Raw genomic sequence first — 17217 nt, 5'->3', positions numbered from 1 at the left:
AGAGAGAGAGAGAGAGAGAATGGATGACACCAAACGTTCCAACTCTCCCCCCTCTTTGCCTTCTTTTTTCGGGTTCACTCTCCGGCTCACTTTCATCTCCGTTTTTCGTCTCTTAAGGGAACAACCTTCACGCGATGGCGAGTGAAGCCTTTGTCCTTGCTCCTCTCCTTTCATGTACCACCTATCTACCACAGCCCACAGGGACAACGCAGGGCCGGAGCAGACACAATGGAGACGAGGCTGTGTGTCCAGCCCTGGGAAGCGTGCGTGGCCCTGGAGGGAGCGGGTTGGAACAGAGGAGGCTTTGATCCCTGACGTGAGCGCTCCATCTGGGGCAGAGCCGGGTCTGACCGTGTCAAAGCCAGCCGTCAGTGGCCGGCCAGGGGAGGGGGAGTCCTCCAGCCTGGAGGTTCTGACAAACCTTGACGCTTTACTGGCGTGCTCCAATTCAAACGGTCTCTCTATAAGGCAGCCTGTTCAAAAGGAGGCGCATACAGATCAGTATGACTTAAAGTGTTTTTTCGTCAGTAGGAGTTCAAAAAAACCCTTTTAAGACTATGTATAACCCTTAACCAGACCATATAGAACCCTTAATCAGATTGTATAGAACCCATAAATAGATGGAACCCCTAACAAGACCATGTCAAACCAATTTCATCACTGATGGAGATAATCAAAGAAGTTGACCCTGTCATTGACTCCATAGGATTCTCCTATCGCTACACAAGATTCTACAGGATACCATGAAAAACTGAGGATTGCTATGTACTGCGGACACTAGGGCACCATCAAGTAGATCATTACAATCAAAGAACAGGTGATGCATGAACGATTGTGGGATGCACAAAGGGAAGGGGGGGGGGGGGTTACAGTGAATAGCTTGTGGTGGGGATGATAATTGATTGAGAAAAACAGCTCACATTATAATAAACTACTGGCATATTCATTGATATTCCTGGCAGGGGTTGGAGTGGCTGGAATGATATGATAGCCAGTGCAATATGCCCCCCACTGTTTCTGCTTAGAGCATCACAATTACTGCATGTCCACTCATATAGGAGAACCCAGGCAATAAATCATGTGTCTGGATTGCAGCCGCACACAGCTTAATGAGGGTAATGTTCAATCTCGTCTACAGAATATCGAGCAATATTGGACAATGCTAATAAATGTAAAATGGAATTTTGCTTTCTCGTTCGCTTGTCAATGTCCCTTTAAATGAGTTGTCTGGGAAAACAAAAATCGTGAGTTTTGAGTTTGAGTCGGGTTTGCCATTGTACTCTCAGCAGAACACAACTATAAATCCTTTCTGAGTGTTCATATTCATCAAGGCTTCTTGCTCTATATCGGTTTTGATGAAAGATATAGAGAAGGACATTTATGTAAGACTAACAGCCTTGCGCTATCACGGTGTCCTGGAACCAAATAAAAGGCTTCCCTCCAGGTTTTAAACAGAATCCAACTTTACGAGGAGGCAAGGATATATTTACAGTGACTTGACACTGATAACCTAAACACTTTAAGAACCCAAGATCCTTGATCTTCTGCGGTATTTCCTGTATGCACTGTTTGTATGAGGCTTTGGATAAAAGTGACTGTCAAATGACCCAAATATCAAATGTAATCACGTTATGGTTTTCTACCATCGTGTGGGTTCATTACTGGAGTACAGACCTCTCTTCTGGGTAGTGTCTTGCAGACCTGTAAACAAGTCTGACACATTTATCCTTGCATTTTTCATCCAGACTATTCTCAAGCAGATGAATGTTTCCCTGTGACCCAGTCCTCTGTATCTGTGCAAGAGACGGAGGAGGTGGATGAGCCGTGTTGGCCCTCGTTCTCTCTGTGTTCTCTGACGTCCAGCTGGGTCACGTGGCCCCAGCTCTGAGCACCTTCGCACACACAACAGTTCACTTCTCCTTCCTCCTCTACCTGGACTGAGAGGAGTGTCGTGGCAGTGTGCGAATGTGTGTCTGTGTGTGCGTGTGTCTGTGTTTCGGTGTGTGTGTGTGTCGATGACTGTGTGTGTGTGTGTGGTCTCACCTTGGTGACGGCAACATCAGGCCCAGAGTCTTGTACAGCACGGTCCCCAGGATGAAGACGGGAGAGACATCAGCACCGTCCATATCTGAGACAGACAAAACAGCATGGCCGACATCAGTGTCACAGGGACACGTGCAACCGCACAGCCATTCAAACTAACATATGGTCATGATCAAGACGGCTCACATCTGAATGTGTTCACATTCAAATATGCCGTTGTCAAAGCCATTCTATAAACATTCACGCAAAGCAAACGACCAACTACACAGTATAAAATTATTGTATTTGAAGTTTCTCTAACGGTATGCTTGATAAAACAAATAAAAAACACGCAAAGTGTCAGAATTCAAACGTTTTGAGAATTTAGCACGAATAGGACGAACGATTGTTAGCTATCGCTGTAATGGACAACTGTCTGCTTGTCCACAGGCCCTGAAATAGAGGCCCATGGCAACATTCCCCATGGCAACATTCCCCATGGCAATATTCCTGCCAACAGTGCATTAAGTGATGAGCTCTGAGCGTTGATAACCATTGATAAAATATGGCAACAAATCATTGTTGTGGCGTTGGCCAGTGCGGACGCTGTTGTGAGGAGGAAAGTTTGGAGTGTGGGGAGAGGTGACCCCTCAGCTGGACCGGGGGAGCCCCTCCAGAGATAGCAGAACTGAATCATGTCCCACATCAATCTGATGTTGATGCTCTAACTCTTTCTCCTGTTATAAGACGGACCGCAACAATTAAGCAGATGGTTTGGTGCAGCGTGTGTGGAGCTGGTATAGACAGTAGCATACTATAATACTGCTCTAGTAAGGGCGAGACAGTAGCATGCTATAATACTGCTCTAGTAAGGGAGAGACAGTAGCATACTATAATACTGCTCCAGTAAGGGAGAGACAGTAGGATACTATAATACTGCTCTACTAAGGGAGAGACAGTAGCATACTATAATACTGCTCTAGTAAGGAAGAGACAGTAGCATACTATAATACTGCTCTAGTAAGGAAGAGACAGTAGCATACTATAATACTGCTCTAGTAAGGAAGAGACAGTAGCATGCTATAATACTGCTCTAGTAAGGAAGGAGAGACAGTAGCATGCTATAATACTGCTCTAGTAAGGAAGAGACAGTAGCATGCTATAATACTGCTCTAGTAAGGAAGGAGAGACAGTAGCATGCTATAATACTGCTCTAGTAAGGAAGGAGAGACAGTAGCATACTATAATACTGCTCTAGTAAGCGAGAGACAGTAGCAGGATTTGAGCACCGTTGTAGCAAGAAGCACCACTGGCCAGGTAGTCCCAGCTCTTACTCAGTGTAAACAAGCTTTAATGACATAATCACACCTGTGTGATTCCCACTGCTCTGAGTTCTGCGTTGGGCTGTGATGCACACTGACTGTCACTCCAGCTTTGTGTAAGATTATATGTTTACTGCTGGATTTGTGATGGTTGTGAATGACGTGTTCTGCAGGAATTGAGTGATTACATTGGTAACGGCTTGGGCTTGGAGTGTGTGTGATGGTGGTGTGTGTGTGTGTGTGTGTGTGTGTGTGTGTGATGGTGGTGTGTGTGATGGTGGTGTGTGTGTGTGATGGTGGTGTGTGTGTGGTGGTGGTGGTGTGTGTGTGTGTGTGTGTGTGTGATGGTGGTGTGTGTGTGTGATGGTGGTGTGTGTGTGTGTGATGGTGGTGTGTGTGTGGTGGTGGTGGTGTGTGTGTGTGATGGTGGTGTGTGTGTGTGTGATGGTGGTGTGTGTGATGGTGGTGTGTGTGTGTGTGTGTGTGATGGTGGTGTGTGTGTGTGTGATGGTGGTGTGTGTGTGTGTGATGGTGGTGTGTGTGTGTGTGTGTGATGGTGGTGTGTGTGATGGTGGTGTGTGTGTGTGTGTGATGGTGGTGTGTGTGTGTGTGTGTGTGTGATGGTGGTGTGTGCGTGTGTGTGTGATGGTGGTGTGTGTGATGGTGGTGTGTGTGTGTGTGTGTGTGTGTGATGGTGGTGTGTGTGTGTGTGTGATGGTGGTGTGTGTGTGGTGGTGGTGGTGGTGTGTGTGTGTGTGTGTGTGATGGTAATGTGTGTAATGGTGTGTGTGTGTGTGTGTGATGGTGGTGTGTGTGTGTGTGATGGTGGTGTGTGTGTGTGTGTGTGTGATGGTGATGTGTGTGTGGTGGTGGTGTGTGTGGTGGTGGTGTGTGTGTGTGTGTGTTGGTGGTGTGTGTGTGTGTGTGTGATGGTGGTGTGTGTGTGATGGTGGTGTGTGTGTGTGTGATGGTGGTGTGTGTGTGATGGTGGTGTGTGTGTGTGTGTGATGGTGGTGTGTGTGTGGTGGTGGTGGTGTGTGTATGTGATGGTGGTGTGTGTGGCGGTGGCAGTGTGGGTACCTGCAGTCTGGGGCAGAAAGATTCCCTTGGGGATGACCACCTTGTCCTCCGAGTTCCTGGCCCAGTCCACCATGCCCTTACGACCCTTCATGGGGAAGTTGATGTCCGTCATCACCGACACAGCTGGCAGCCTCTGTATGCTGGCCACTGGAGGACAACAGCACCAGTTACTACAGTAACAGCAGTTACTACAGTAACAGCAGTTACCACAAAAGCAGCGGTTACAAACAACCTCTGAACTCAAAAACAGCAAACCTACAACAATCAAAACCTATAACACCAACATCAAGATTCGGATATTAAATAACCTTCCTAGACAACGGCAAATGAACAAACTATATTCATATTGTATTCTAGAAGTTGTCAGTATTGAGGAATGATAAACATCTCGGTTGGATATCTGTTCTTCTTGTGCCCACATCATCTCATGTCATTCTTCCAGAAGCAGCAGTACAGAGTTACATGAGTTGTACCCTAAAATGTGGAGCGAGGGAGCAACTCCAAACACTGCCAGAGAAAACAGGCTTCCCTGTTATGAAGAGAGAAGCCATCGTGTAGCTGGCATCAGCTCAGAAACAAAACCCTTCTTGACTCAAGGAATCTTTGCAGTTTCAGAGTTCTTGCCTGCTGGGGGAATCACAGGTCACATGATGTACCCGCTAACTTGGAAACAAGGCTGTGAGGGTGACAAGTCGCCAGGGTGACACGTTTCCAGGGTTACAGAGCACAGATAAGATTGGCAAACAGGCTGTCCAGTTTGCTGGCTGGCTGGCTGGCTGGCTGATTGATGATGTAGCAAACTGATGGCTCTTGTTAAAGTCGGCAGGATAAAACTTGATAATCATTTGCAGTCAGCTGTTCATGAATCACTTGTATCATTCCCAGTGACTGAGATGTCCTCAGCTTTGTCTTGGTTTCCAGGGAGTGACTGTAATGCACTCTCTCTGTCCACAAGCTCCCTTCCACGTGCCATGCTATTGTTGCAACGGGTTGGTGAAAAAAAAAAACCCAGACACTTTCTTGGCACTAACCACTGTAATACAGTTAGAACTGTGAACTTCCGGTCGTTAATTATCTCCTGCACTTGGAGCGGACACTATTTTTGCTTTGGATAGAAACGTCCGCTAAATGAAAATGTGTAAAGGTAACATATCCTGTGTGCCAACATCTACTGGTGCTCAGTCTCACAGCCACGTTGAGGCTTCAGTGGCAGAGACACCCTCTGAGTCAGACATCTGGAGTTACGGGAGGAGCATCATTGATTGGATCAGATTAAGAGGAATCCCGCTGCCTGTCCAAAGCCAACATCATCTTATATATTATATCCCTGAGCTCAGAAAGATTTCATCCATGATTGCGAGCCATCAAACTGTGACGCCAGGTGAAGGCCGGCCAGAAATAAAAAATCCAATTAAGCAGTGACAGCTGGTGGGGCAGTACTGGGTGTGATGGCTGCTTGCTGTTCCTCTATGCTGATGTGAAGGACCAGCAGTTCATGTGGGTCTGGTGGGGCAGTACTGGGTGTGATGGCTGCTTGCTGTTCCTCTATGCTGATGTGAAGGACCAGCAGTTCGTTTGGGTTTGGCGGCTCCGTCCAACCGGATCAATACACCCTGAAAGCCTGGCTGAGCCGCATTGTATGGGGAATGTGCATGAGTGTGTGTGCGTGATGTGCTGTGTGTCTGTGTGTCCATGATGTGTGTGTGTGTGTGTCCATGATGTGTGTGAGTGTGTGTGTCCATGATGTGCTGTGTGTGTCTGTGTGTCCATGATGTGTAAGTGTGCATCTCAGGGATAGGACGCTCATGCTGCTACTGATGCTGCTGTGTTTCTGCTCTGCAATAACATCACCTGAACCATGTCAGCACTCCAAGGGAGGTGTGGAACAGGGATGGGCAAGTGTGTGTGTGTGCAGGCATGTGTCTTCAGAGTTTCTGGTTTAACATGCCCTTAGGACCCTTGTGAAGCCTGTGTCCATCGCCACAGACACAATGTGTGTGACTATGTCCATGAGACCATTCAAAAGTGTACATAGACATCTGTGTTTGTGCACGAGTCTGCGTGGTTTTGTGTGGGTTAGTGTGTGTGCGACCGCGTGTGTGCGTTAGTGTGTGTGTGTGTTCACAGAGTGAGAGGGCATGAAATCACAGGACACAAGGAGACACATCAATCTCACAGTTAGTCGCTGAAGGCCAGATGTTAGTGAGCAACTGAACCGGTCTTTGTGTGTGTGTGTGTGTGTGTGTGTGCATGTCTTAGTCACAGGGCTGATTGTCACCCACATAAGAGTAGTGGATGTGACAGACTTCCAGGGCTGTCATTTGGATGTTAAAGACAGCATTTGCACAGCACCAGAACCACAAGATCTCTTAGCTACAGAACAGTTCCTTCAGGATCTTTCCCATCTCGGATTAGACTGAGAATAGTTCTCTGCTTTTAAACAGCAGCTTTTCTAGGAAACATACCCAATTTCCTTGTCTTTAAGGACCTCAGTCTGATTGAGTGCAGAATATAAACAGTGAGCAGACCAGTGGCTGAAGTTGAGAGCTTTTGCAATCAAGGTTATTTGACTTAAAGAGGGAGGATGGGGGGCGAAGCTGTCGTTGACAGCAAGTATTTATCTTGGGATGCTAAGAGGGCAGCCGTAAATAAAGAGAGAAATAATGTTGAGATATCTTACTCAGCCAGAACCTCTCCACCTGCCCTGGGTGTACCATCGCCCTGCCCTGTACCTTTAATCAAACACACCAACAGGGCTATGTCTTCTCCGCTCAGATAAACATGACATTGTTTGCAGTTTTACGTTTGTGTCCGTGGTGCAGGGGAGAAAAAAAGGAGCGTTGAATAATAGGAGAAAGGGATAGATGGAGGGACTGAGAGGAAGGGTGGAAAGGAGAATGACATGTTCTGTGTTCTATGTGAGTATTTGTTTTGTGTGCGTGTGTATGTGCGTGTTTCTATGTGTGATAATTGGGCCCAATTTTCTAGCATCGTGAGGACTGGAGGAGACTGAAGTCCTCTCAGGAGTAATCATCCTTAGTCTAACTGTGCTACAGCTACACAGGAGTTTATTCCATCCCATGAATAAGTAATGATTACACTTCCATTCTCTCCTTCCAGGAAGACAAACGTTTGCGGCTGAAGAAGAAATATAATTCCGGAGAGATCTGCACCTGCGTGCTCACAGGATGCAGCAGAGATCATGTGGTGTAGGCCGACCTGTGTTAGCTGTTTAACAAGACCCACGAGACTTACACAGCATCCTAACAGAGAGGTGGAGAGATATGCAGAGAGAGGGAAGAGAAAAGAGAGTTAGACATGGGTAAATAGGGACAGAGATGGAGCGAAAAGGGAGAGAGGGCGGGATAGAGAAACAGCAGTTAACTCGTACTTTGGTTAGTTAATACTCTAGTTTTTTAGTGATGTCGTTTGCTTGTTACTCAAGTTATCTAGTTCACTAGTTAACTAATATTCTAATTAACTAGTTAGCTCCACTAGCCAGTAGTACTCTTGTCAGCCGTAGTTACAGATAGTTATAACTATTTACTCCTGTTAGCTAGTTTTCTAGTTGGCAAGCTGGTCCAGTTATGTAGTACTCTAGCTAGCTAGTTCCTAAGCTTGTTAGCTCTAGTTAGCTATGGTTACTCCAGTTGGCTAGTTAGCTCTAGTTAGCTAGTGACTCCAGTTAGCTAGTACACAAATTAGCTAGTAGTCTACTTTAGTTAGCAAGTTCCTACAGTTAGTTAGCGTAAGTGCATCTGCCAGTCCTGTGTCTGGACAGGCATGGAATAATTGATCCGAACTGACAATAAACCACATGAAAACTTTAGTGTAAACAATATATCTTAAAATGTTTAACAGTTCTGATCAATATCTACAAACACCTTGCAGATGATTCAGAAATACTTACAAACCATGTGTTACTAGTTATTATCTTCAAATGCTTTATATTTAGTAAATATTATGTGAATAATATATGTGTAGCTTATACATTATTGATGGTCATTGCCCACAAGTTCAGTCACACAGGGTCAGGTACCTTGGTCTTGTTCTGCACTCAGAGGACTGCCGTTAAACACTTTCTATGTTCCTGTCAGTGAGGCAGCAACAGTTCAAACCTTCCCCACCTTTCCACCTCTGAAATCAATACAGTTCTACTCTCACTACCGGTAATGTATGAGCCTGTTCCCTGGATGTTTACCACCATTAGAGCACCGAGATCACGGTTTGTTATTACTTTTTTCTCGTTTGATATTTGTATGTGGGTCTACAATCCCTCCATCCCAGGAAGGATGTCCTAATTAGCGAATTTAATTAAACACCTAATAATAAAGAGATTGATCGGGGAGAGTACAAGCGCTCTAGAGTGTTGGGACACAAAATAGAAGGAAAACAAAGCAAGGTCTAGACAATGCATGCAAGCTGACACACGCATGCACACACACACACACACACACCACACACACAAACACACACCACACACACACTCAAACTACGCACACGCACACACACAGCTATTTTTTTGCTATCAGGATGGTGTTCTGATTTCAGCAGAGAGGACTAAAGCAGGGTAGATTACTCTTCAGATGAATGCTCTATCTCTGTAGGTAAACAGAAGGGGGTACACTGGCCTGCCTGTCTGGCTCTTTGGCCTGCCTGTCTGGCTCTTTGGCCTGCTTGTCTGGCTCTCTGGCCTGCCTATCTGGCTCCCTGGTCTGCCTGTCTGGCTCTCTGGCCTGCCTGTCTGTCTCTCTGGCCTGCTTATCTGGCTCTCTGGCCTGCCTGTCTGGCTGTCTGGCCTGCTTGTCTGGCTCTCTGGCCTGCCTATCTGGCTCCCTGGTCTGCCTGTCTGTCTCTCTGGCCTGCCTGTCTGTCTCTCTGGCCTGCCTATCTGGCCTGCCTGTCTGGCTCTCTGGCCTGCCTGTCTGTCTTTCTGGCCTGCCTGTCTGTCTCTTTGGCCTGCCTGTCTGGCTCTCTGGCCTGCCTATCTGTCTCTTTGGCCTGCCTGTCTGGCTCTCTGGCCTGGCTGTCTGGCTCTCTGGCCTGCCTATCTGGCTCCCTGGTCTGCCTGTCTGTCTCTCTGGCCTGCCTGTCTGTCTATTTGGTCTGCCTGTCTGTCTCTTTGGCCTGCCTGTCTGGCTCTCTGGCCTGCCTGTCTGTCTCTCTGGCCTGGCTGTCTGTCTCTCTGGCCTGGCTGTCTGGCTCTGCAGGATCAGGAGAGACGAACACGACTCAGCTCTGAGTGGGCCTCCGGCACGTTCTGAGACGTGTTGAAACATGGAGGTGGGAGGTGTTGTTGGGTGTGCGCTGTGTTCTAGAATGTGAGAACATGTCTCTTGTGTTCTAGAATGCAAGGTAATAAACGATGCTTTCTAGAATGTGGGAGGATGTTTGATATGTTCGAGAATGCGAGATAGTGATCGGTGTGTTATAGAATGCAGAATAATGTCGGAGTGTGGAACAATGTTGAATATGTTCTATATAACACTGAATTGCTGGGTCTTAATGATGGATAAACACACTGGTCTGAGCCAGTAAAGAAACTAGACTAAAATTAGATGAAATACATGAATCACCAAACTCCCTAGCATGTCAGTCTGCCAGAAATCTGTGTCAGTGCGAGCTGAGAAAGGTCTAGAACATGTCCCCCCGCCCCCCGCAGACGCAGCCCCCACCCCCCCAAGCCCTGTTGATATTGAACGGGAGTGTTTTCATAGGAATTGAAGACATTAAGAGCCCAAGCTCAGTTTTAATTAGCAGTATTGATCTGAGTGTGTTGGTCCGCTCTCTCTCACCGTGCAACCATTTATCCTCCATTACTGACGGGGGGGGGGGGGCATTGACGTGAGGACTTCACAGCTCAACTGCCACGCCCGCCTGGAATGATCAGGTAGACTGATGGAGTGTGTGTGTGTGTGTGTGTGTGTGGAGGGGGGTGATGCTCACCCAGGTTCCCGGTCATGAGGTAGGCGTTGTGGAAATCCTTCATCCCCAGACCAACGATGTGGATGAACTCTTCTATCACCTGCATGAGCTCCACTGCTCCTGGGTAGATCTGAACAGACAGACAGACAGACAGACAGACAGAAAATATGGTTACACTACGACTCTTGTGAAAACACAATGGGCTAGTTAGCTGTAGCCCAGGAGAACTTGCCTAGGAGCTTGGAGGGGATGTGTGTGTAAAGCCAGGCACCCAGGCCCCTCTATGTGGAGTAACCATCAGTGTCTAGTGACACTCAGAACCACGACCAGGGCCCTGGGTCAACACTCAGAACCAAAACCAGGGCCCTGGGTCAACACTCAGGACCATGGCCAGGTCCCTGGGTCAACACTCAGGACCACGACCAGGGCCCTGGGTCAACACCCAGGACCATTGCCAGGGCCCTGGGTCAACACTCAGGACCATGGCCAGGTCCCTGGGTCAACACTCAGGACCACGACCAGGGCCCTGGGTCAACACCCAGGACCATTGCCAGGTCCCTGGGTCAACACTCAGGACCACGACCAGGGCCCTGGGTCAACACCCTGGACCATTGCCAGGTCCCTGGGTCAGCACTGCAGCCTGGGCTGGCTGTCACCTCCAGGCACGTCCACTCCACCACGCCAGCGCCATAGTCAACATGTATCCTCGGAGACGCCCCTCTGTCCAGGCTTGGGGTCGGCTGGATGAGGGATGGATGAGAGGCTAGATTGCAGGCTATATTGAGGGCTGGAGGGGAGGGTAAAGAGGGCTGCAAGTGAAGCTATAATGAGGGCAGGATGAGAGGCTGGATTGGAGGCTGTATTGAAGGTAGGATGAGAGGCTGGATTGAAGGCTGTAATGAGGGCAGGATGAGAAGCTGGATTGGAGGCTGTATTGAGGGCAGGATGAGAGGCTGGATTGGAGGCTGTATTGAGGGCAGGATGAAAGGCTGGATTGGAGGCTGTGTTGAGGGCAGGATGAGAGGCTGGATTGGAGGCTGTATTGAGGGCAGGATGAGAGGCCGGATTGGAGGCTGTATTGAGGGCAGGATGAGAGGCTGGATTGGAGGCTGTATTGAGGGCAGGATGAGAGGCTGGATTGGAGGCTGTATTGAGGGCAGGATGAGAGGCCGGAGGTCTGGGACTCCAGCTGCTCTCCAGGCTGACGGCTCGGACCAGAACCAGGAAGACAGTTTGACAGGCATGTCTCTCTCCACGGGCGTTCACACCGTGTCATGTGTGGTCGGCGCTAACGCAGAGTTCTTCAGGGCGCATCCGTTCCGACAGACACGGCTGAAAGTGGTGCGTCTGTAACGGGTTTAAAAGTGTGACGTATGGAGGGAGGGGGCCAGGAAACTGAGAGAGCAAACACACAGGCAGGCAGGGACAGAGCCCCAAGTGACATCCCGTAATTAACACTTCCTGATAGCAACCCAGGGCCCAGTCACTCAGGGTTCAGCTTTAATCACAACCAAAAAGGGCACAACTGTTAGTGTGTGTGTTTTGGTGCATCACTGAGTCCCTCCCTCCCTTCCTTCTTCTGACACACTGCCATCATCCTGCACTGCTCTCCATGACAACTGAAATCTCTCCTCTTCTCCCTTCTATTCTTCCTTCCATTCTTCTGCTCCACCCTTCAAAATATAGGCTATAGCGCAAAATCACGCACCAATGAAAACTCACTTGGATCATGACTAAATTAGAATGTTGATTTTGGATTTGGTACAAATTGTGTCTGGATCCGGATCCGGACCAGAGTCTGACTATTGAGTACCCCTGCCCTAGCCCCATCCCCAGATCATAGTTTCGAGATCCTAGTTTCTGTCTCAGCCTCTCTGTTTCATTCCCTCTCTCTTTGTGTCTATTGGCCCCGCCCTCCCTCCCTCCCTCCCCATCTCCTCCTCTCTCTCTCTCTCTCTCTCTCTCTCTCTCTCTCTCTCTCTCTCTCTCTCTCTCTCTCTCTCTCTCTCTCTCTCTCTCTCTCTCTCTCTCTCTCTCTCACCAGGACAGTAATTGGATGTTCTCTCTGTCTCACTGCAGCCGGCGTGTGTCTGACACCCAGACGGGGCTCTATGAGCTCACACTATTCTGGGAGGGCTGCAGAGGGGGAGGGGGAGGAGGGAGAGAGACAGAGACAGAGAGAGGGAGAGGGAGAGGGAGAGGGAGAGGGAGAGGGAGAGGGAGAGGGAGAGGGAGAGGGAGAGGGAGAGGGAGAGGGAGAGAGAGATAGGGGGAGAGAGAGAGAGAGAGAGAGACAGAGAGAGAGAGAGAGAGAGAGAGGAAGGAAGAGAGAGAGAGAGAGAGAGAGAGAGAGAGAGAGAGAGAGAAAGAGAGAGGGAGAGAAGGAGAGAGAAGGAGAGAGGGAGGACAGATAAGAGACAAGAGGAGAATACAGAGAGAGATCTAGTACTGCTATCAGACCCCCTCCCTCTCCTCTTGCCTCTGTGCCTAGGCACAGGTAAACCACAGAGAGCGCGAGTGATGGAAGAAAACCCACAACAACAGGATTAGAGTGCTTTGAAAGGGCTCCCTCAATCCTGTGTATGGGGTCAGGTGAGGATTCCTCTCAAAGGAAGCAATTTAGCAAAGCGAGTTGACAGACACACTGATGAAGACTGCAGATTAAAGGTGGCCCAGAGATAGGGGCTCACACTGGTGTTTGGGGGACAGGGGGAGGTCAGGGGTGGGGCAGGGGGCATGGGGGGGGGGCATGATGGGGCGGGGGGCATGGTTAAGTGGCAGTTGTTTGGGATGAGAAGGTTCCTCTCAGCCCTGTCTGCTTGTCTGCTAGTCTGCCAGCCTGCCTGCCAGTCTGTATATCTGCCTGCCAGTTTGTCTGTAGGGTATTATTGGCCAACTTTCTCTATGAGCTGCAAACTGATCTCTGATAAGGTCTAGTGACACTGCAATGTCCTCGGCACCCCTTATGACTTCTGAACGGGAGAGATCCAGCTTCAGTGGAGACTCAGTGAGCGTGTGGGGCAGACCAGCGTCACAGCCCAGACTGAGCCTGCACTGCTGCCACCCTGTGGTGACTAGCAGAATTTCAACCGTGACGACCGACGCTTGAGGAATCTCACAGCCGTGGTCCGGACGAGTGTGTAAATGAGCACGTCTGTCAGGTGTTGCGAGGAGGTCTGTTGAGGGCCCGGGCGTCACTGTGGCCGTCACTAACAGAGCCACGCGGCTGCAGAGAGAGAGGGACATGGAGGGAACACACACCTGCTGGGCATCCTCCCACTTGTCCCTGTTCTCCTCCTCCAGCAGGTTACTGATGATCTGGAAGAAGTTCTGGAGGAGAGAGAGAGAGGGAGAGACACAGAGGGAGGGAGGGACATAAGGAGGGAAAGAGAGAGACAGAGGAAGGGAGAGAGAGAAAGACAGACACAGAGGAAGGGAGGGAGGGAGGGAGGGAGGGAGGGAGGGAGGGAGGGAGGGAGGGAGGGAGGGAGGGAGGGAGGGAGGGAGGGAGGGAGGGAGGGAGGGAGGGAGGGAGGGAGGGAGGGAGGGAGGGAGGGAGGGAGGGAGGGAGGGAGGGAGGGAGGGAGGGAGGGAGGGAGGGAGGGAGGGACAGAGAAAGATAGAGAGAGGGAGAGGTAAAGAGTGGGAAGAGGGAGAGGTAGAGAACGAGAAAGAGGGGAGAAGAGGGAGAGCGAAAGTGCAGGGAGAGAGGGGGGGGGAGAGAGAAAGAGTGGGCGGGGCAGATGTTGTAAATGTCTACACAGCTTCGGCAGTAAAGAACAGATATTCACGTCATTATAAATAAAATGGCCAAGCTTCCTCCATGACACACTCAGAAACACACACACGAGCACACACACACACACATATCATGTGTACATACATTAACCACACGTGCATGCCACAAAACACACACACGCACCATACACACATACACCTACATGCACAGTCAATAACATTCACTGGCAATAAGCTGCCTAAGCATTACAAGCAGGAGGTTCTCCAAGACCTCCAATCAGAGAGAGAGAAAGAGAGAGAGAGGAAGAGGGCGAGCAAAGTCAGCAGTGTTAGAAAGAAACAGAAACTCTGGATTCAGCTACAAACGAGCATCTCTGCAGCCTGAGTAAGACCCCCTCCAGTAATTAGACTGACAAGAGAGAGCCCCTTCTGTATGGCAGTGCTGCACAAGAACAGAAAGGCCAAACCCTCCTCCTCGCTCCCCCCCCACACCTCCTCCTCGCTCCCCCCCCACCTCCTCCTCGCTCCCCCCCCACACCTCCTCCTCGCTCCCCCCCCACCTCCTCCACGCTCCCCCCCCACCTCCTCCACGCTCCCCCCCCACCTCCTCCTCGCTCCCCCCCACCTCCTCCTCGCTCCCCCCCCACCTCCTCCTCGCTCCCCCCCACCTCCTCCTCGCTCCCCCCACACCTCCTCCTTCACCACCTCCAGATAAAAGATGGCTCCAAGAGACTAAGTCTAAGACAATCAGACGATTCCACAGGCTCCTCCCCTTCCCTCTTCTCTCCTCCCTTCTCCTTTAGTCTCCTCTCCTCTTCTCTCCTCTCCTCCCCTCTCTTCTCCTCTTCTCTCCTCTCCTCTCCTCTCTTCTCCTCTTCTCTCCTCTCCTCTCCTCTCCTCTCCTCTCTTCTCCTCTTCTCTCCTCCCCTCTTCTGTTTTTACTTGAATCTAATGCTCCCTCTGGTGGTAAAGTGAACCACCTTAACACTGCATTAGCATAGACACACAGACACACACTGAAACACACACACCCAGAGGACATGAATGATCTTATTGGAGATGTAGGTGGTGCTTTTGACTCATCTCTATCATCCTATTGACACAGAGAGGATCAAGTATTCAGCCAGACAAACACACCCGGGCACACGTCTAGACACACACATCTACACACACACATCTAAACACACACATCTACACGCACACATCTACAGACACACATCTACAGACACACATCTACACACACACATCTACACACACACGTCTACAGTGCTGTCAGCATTACTATCACTAATACTGTCAGCATTACTATCACTAATACTGTCACCATTACTGTCACTATTACTGTCACCAGTACTGTCACTATTACTGTCACCAGTACTGTCACCAGTACTGTCACCATTTCTGTCACCAGTACTGTCACCAGTACTGTCACCAGTACTGTCACCATTTCTGTCACCAGTACTGTCACCATTACTGTCACCAGTACTGTCACCATTACTGTCACTAGTACTGTCACCATTACTGTCACCATTACTGTCACTAGTACTGTCACCATTAATGTCACTATTACTGTCACCAGTACTGTCACCATTACTGTCACCAGTACTGTCACCCTTACTGTCACCATTACTGTCACTAGTACTGTCACCATTACTCTCACCAGTACTGTCACCAGTACTGTCACTATTACTGTAACTATTACTGTCATCATTACTGTCACCATTACTGTCACTATTACTTTAACAATTACTATCACTATTACTGTCACTGTTACTGTCACCAGCACTGTCACCATTACTGTCACGATTACTGTCACCCGTTGTGACAATCACACATCTATTCATGCCCATATAAAATTGTCATCATATCACAGCCATATCAGTACCACTACACCGACATATCACAGGTAAGCAGTGTACCTGCACGTCGTCGGAGGACGGCTCGTAGCTGGCCCTCCTGAAGGTGTCCGTCACGTTCCTCAGGATCTCCACAGAGCACAGCAGGTCCCCGGCGTACAAGTTCCCTCTCTGGGTGAGGTCCAGCAGGTTCTTGGTGACGTGGGACATGCCATCGCCCGCCAGCAGTCTCTGGCCCTTGGCGAGGTGGCCTTGAACCTCCAGGAGAGGCAGAGCAGAGGACTTGGGGCGTTTGGATCCACAAGTAGCACAACAGGCTGACACAGACTAGAAATATGCTGTACTGGAGGGAGTACTAGAGGGTGCCATGTTGCTAATGCTGTGACATCCTTATTCATGTCATGTAAAGTGTTGCCCACGGTAATATTCAGTTTACTGAATACTTGAACTATGCACTGTAACATTGTGTATTTGAAGGATTTAAACTATAGTGTACAATATTTACTGTTTAGATGTACAGTATACTGTAGACAGGAACTATAAACAGCAGAGCAGACATCATGACTAAATGAATCAATCAATCAATGAATCAATCCATCAATCAATCACTGAGTGTATGTACAATAACTCAATTATATTTTTCTCTCTTCTATTCTCACTCCTTCTCTCTCTTCCTTCGCTTTCTTCTCTCTCTCCTCCACTCTTCTTTCTCTCCCCCCTCACTATACTCATCTCTCTCCCTCCTCCTTTCTCTCCTCCTCTCTCGCTCCCCCTCGCTCATCCTCCTCCCTTCATGGCCTCTCTCTTTCCCAGTCTATGATACACAAGGTAATCGTTTCCTTTTACACGCTGTGGTGCACATTAAAGCAAATGGCGCACAAGGACAGATGCTTAATGAAGACATCCTCTTGAGCACCTCTCCTCCATCCCTTAACTCCTACCCCCTACTCTTTACCGCAAGCCCTCCCCCTCTCCACCCATCCCCTCCTCCTCCCTAAACCGGGCCTCATTTGGCTGCTGTTTAAGGTCGAGCCAATGAAGGTCTGAAAGTGTTAACTAGAGCATGAAGAAGAGGAGAGCGGAGGAGAGGAGGAGGAGAGGAAGAGAGGAGGAGAGGAGGAGAGGAGGAGGAGAGGAGGAGAGGAGGAGAGAAGAGGAAAAGATAGTCTGGAGAGGGAGAGAAGAGGAGAGGGGGAGACCAGGAGAGGGAGAGAAGAGGAGAGGGGCAGAGGACGAGAGGAGGAGCATAGAGTAGGAGAGGAAAGGGAAGGAGA

The 17217-nt window shown here is 49.3% G+C and overlaps 1 protein-coding gene across 2 annotated transcripts in view; it reads right to left on the bottom strand.

Moving 5' to 3' along the window:
• adgrb3 (adhesion G protein-coupled receptor B3) overlaps positions 1-17217 on the bottom strand; it is a 142962-nt gene that overhangs the window by 50099 nt on the left and 75646 nt on the right. For both annotated transcript variants that reach the window (XM_084709211.1, XM_084709213.1), the window contains exons 9-13: positions 16007-16201; positions 13611-13679; positions 10371-10479; positions 4425-4571; positions 2044-2128 (exon numbers count right to left, since the gene is read on the bottom strand). In XM_084709211.1, coding sequence (XP_084565337.1) covers positions 2044-2128; positions 4425-4571; positions 10371-10479; positions 13611-13679; positions 16007-16201 — 605 coding nt within the window. The remainder of the gene's footprint in view (positions 1-2043; positions 2129-4424; positions 4572-10370; positions 10480-13610; positions 13680-16006; positions 16202-17217) is intronic.

Source organism: Hypomesus nipponensis, chromosome 11 (genome assembly GCF_054491055.1).
Source record: "Hypomesus nipponensis isolate SF chromosome 11, ASM5449105v1, whole genome shotgun sequence".
In the NCBI taxonomy this organism is placed as follows: domain Eukaryota; kingdom Metazoa; phylum Chordata; class Actinopteri; order Osmeriformes; family Osmeridae; genus Hypomesus; species Hypomesus nipponensis.
The sequence above is the reverse complement of the archived record's forward strand: the minus strand, read 5'-3'. Positions and strand labels throughout refer to the sequence as shown.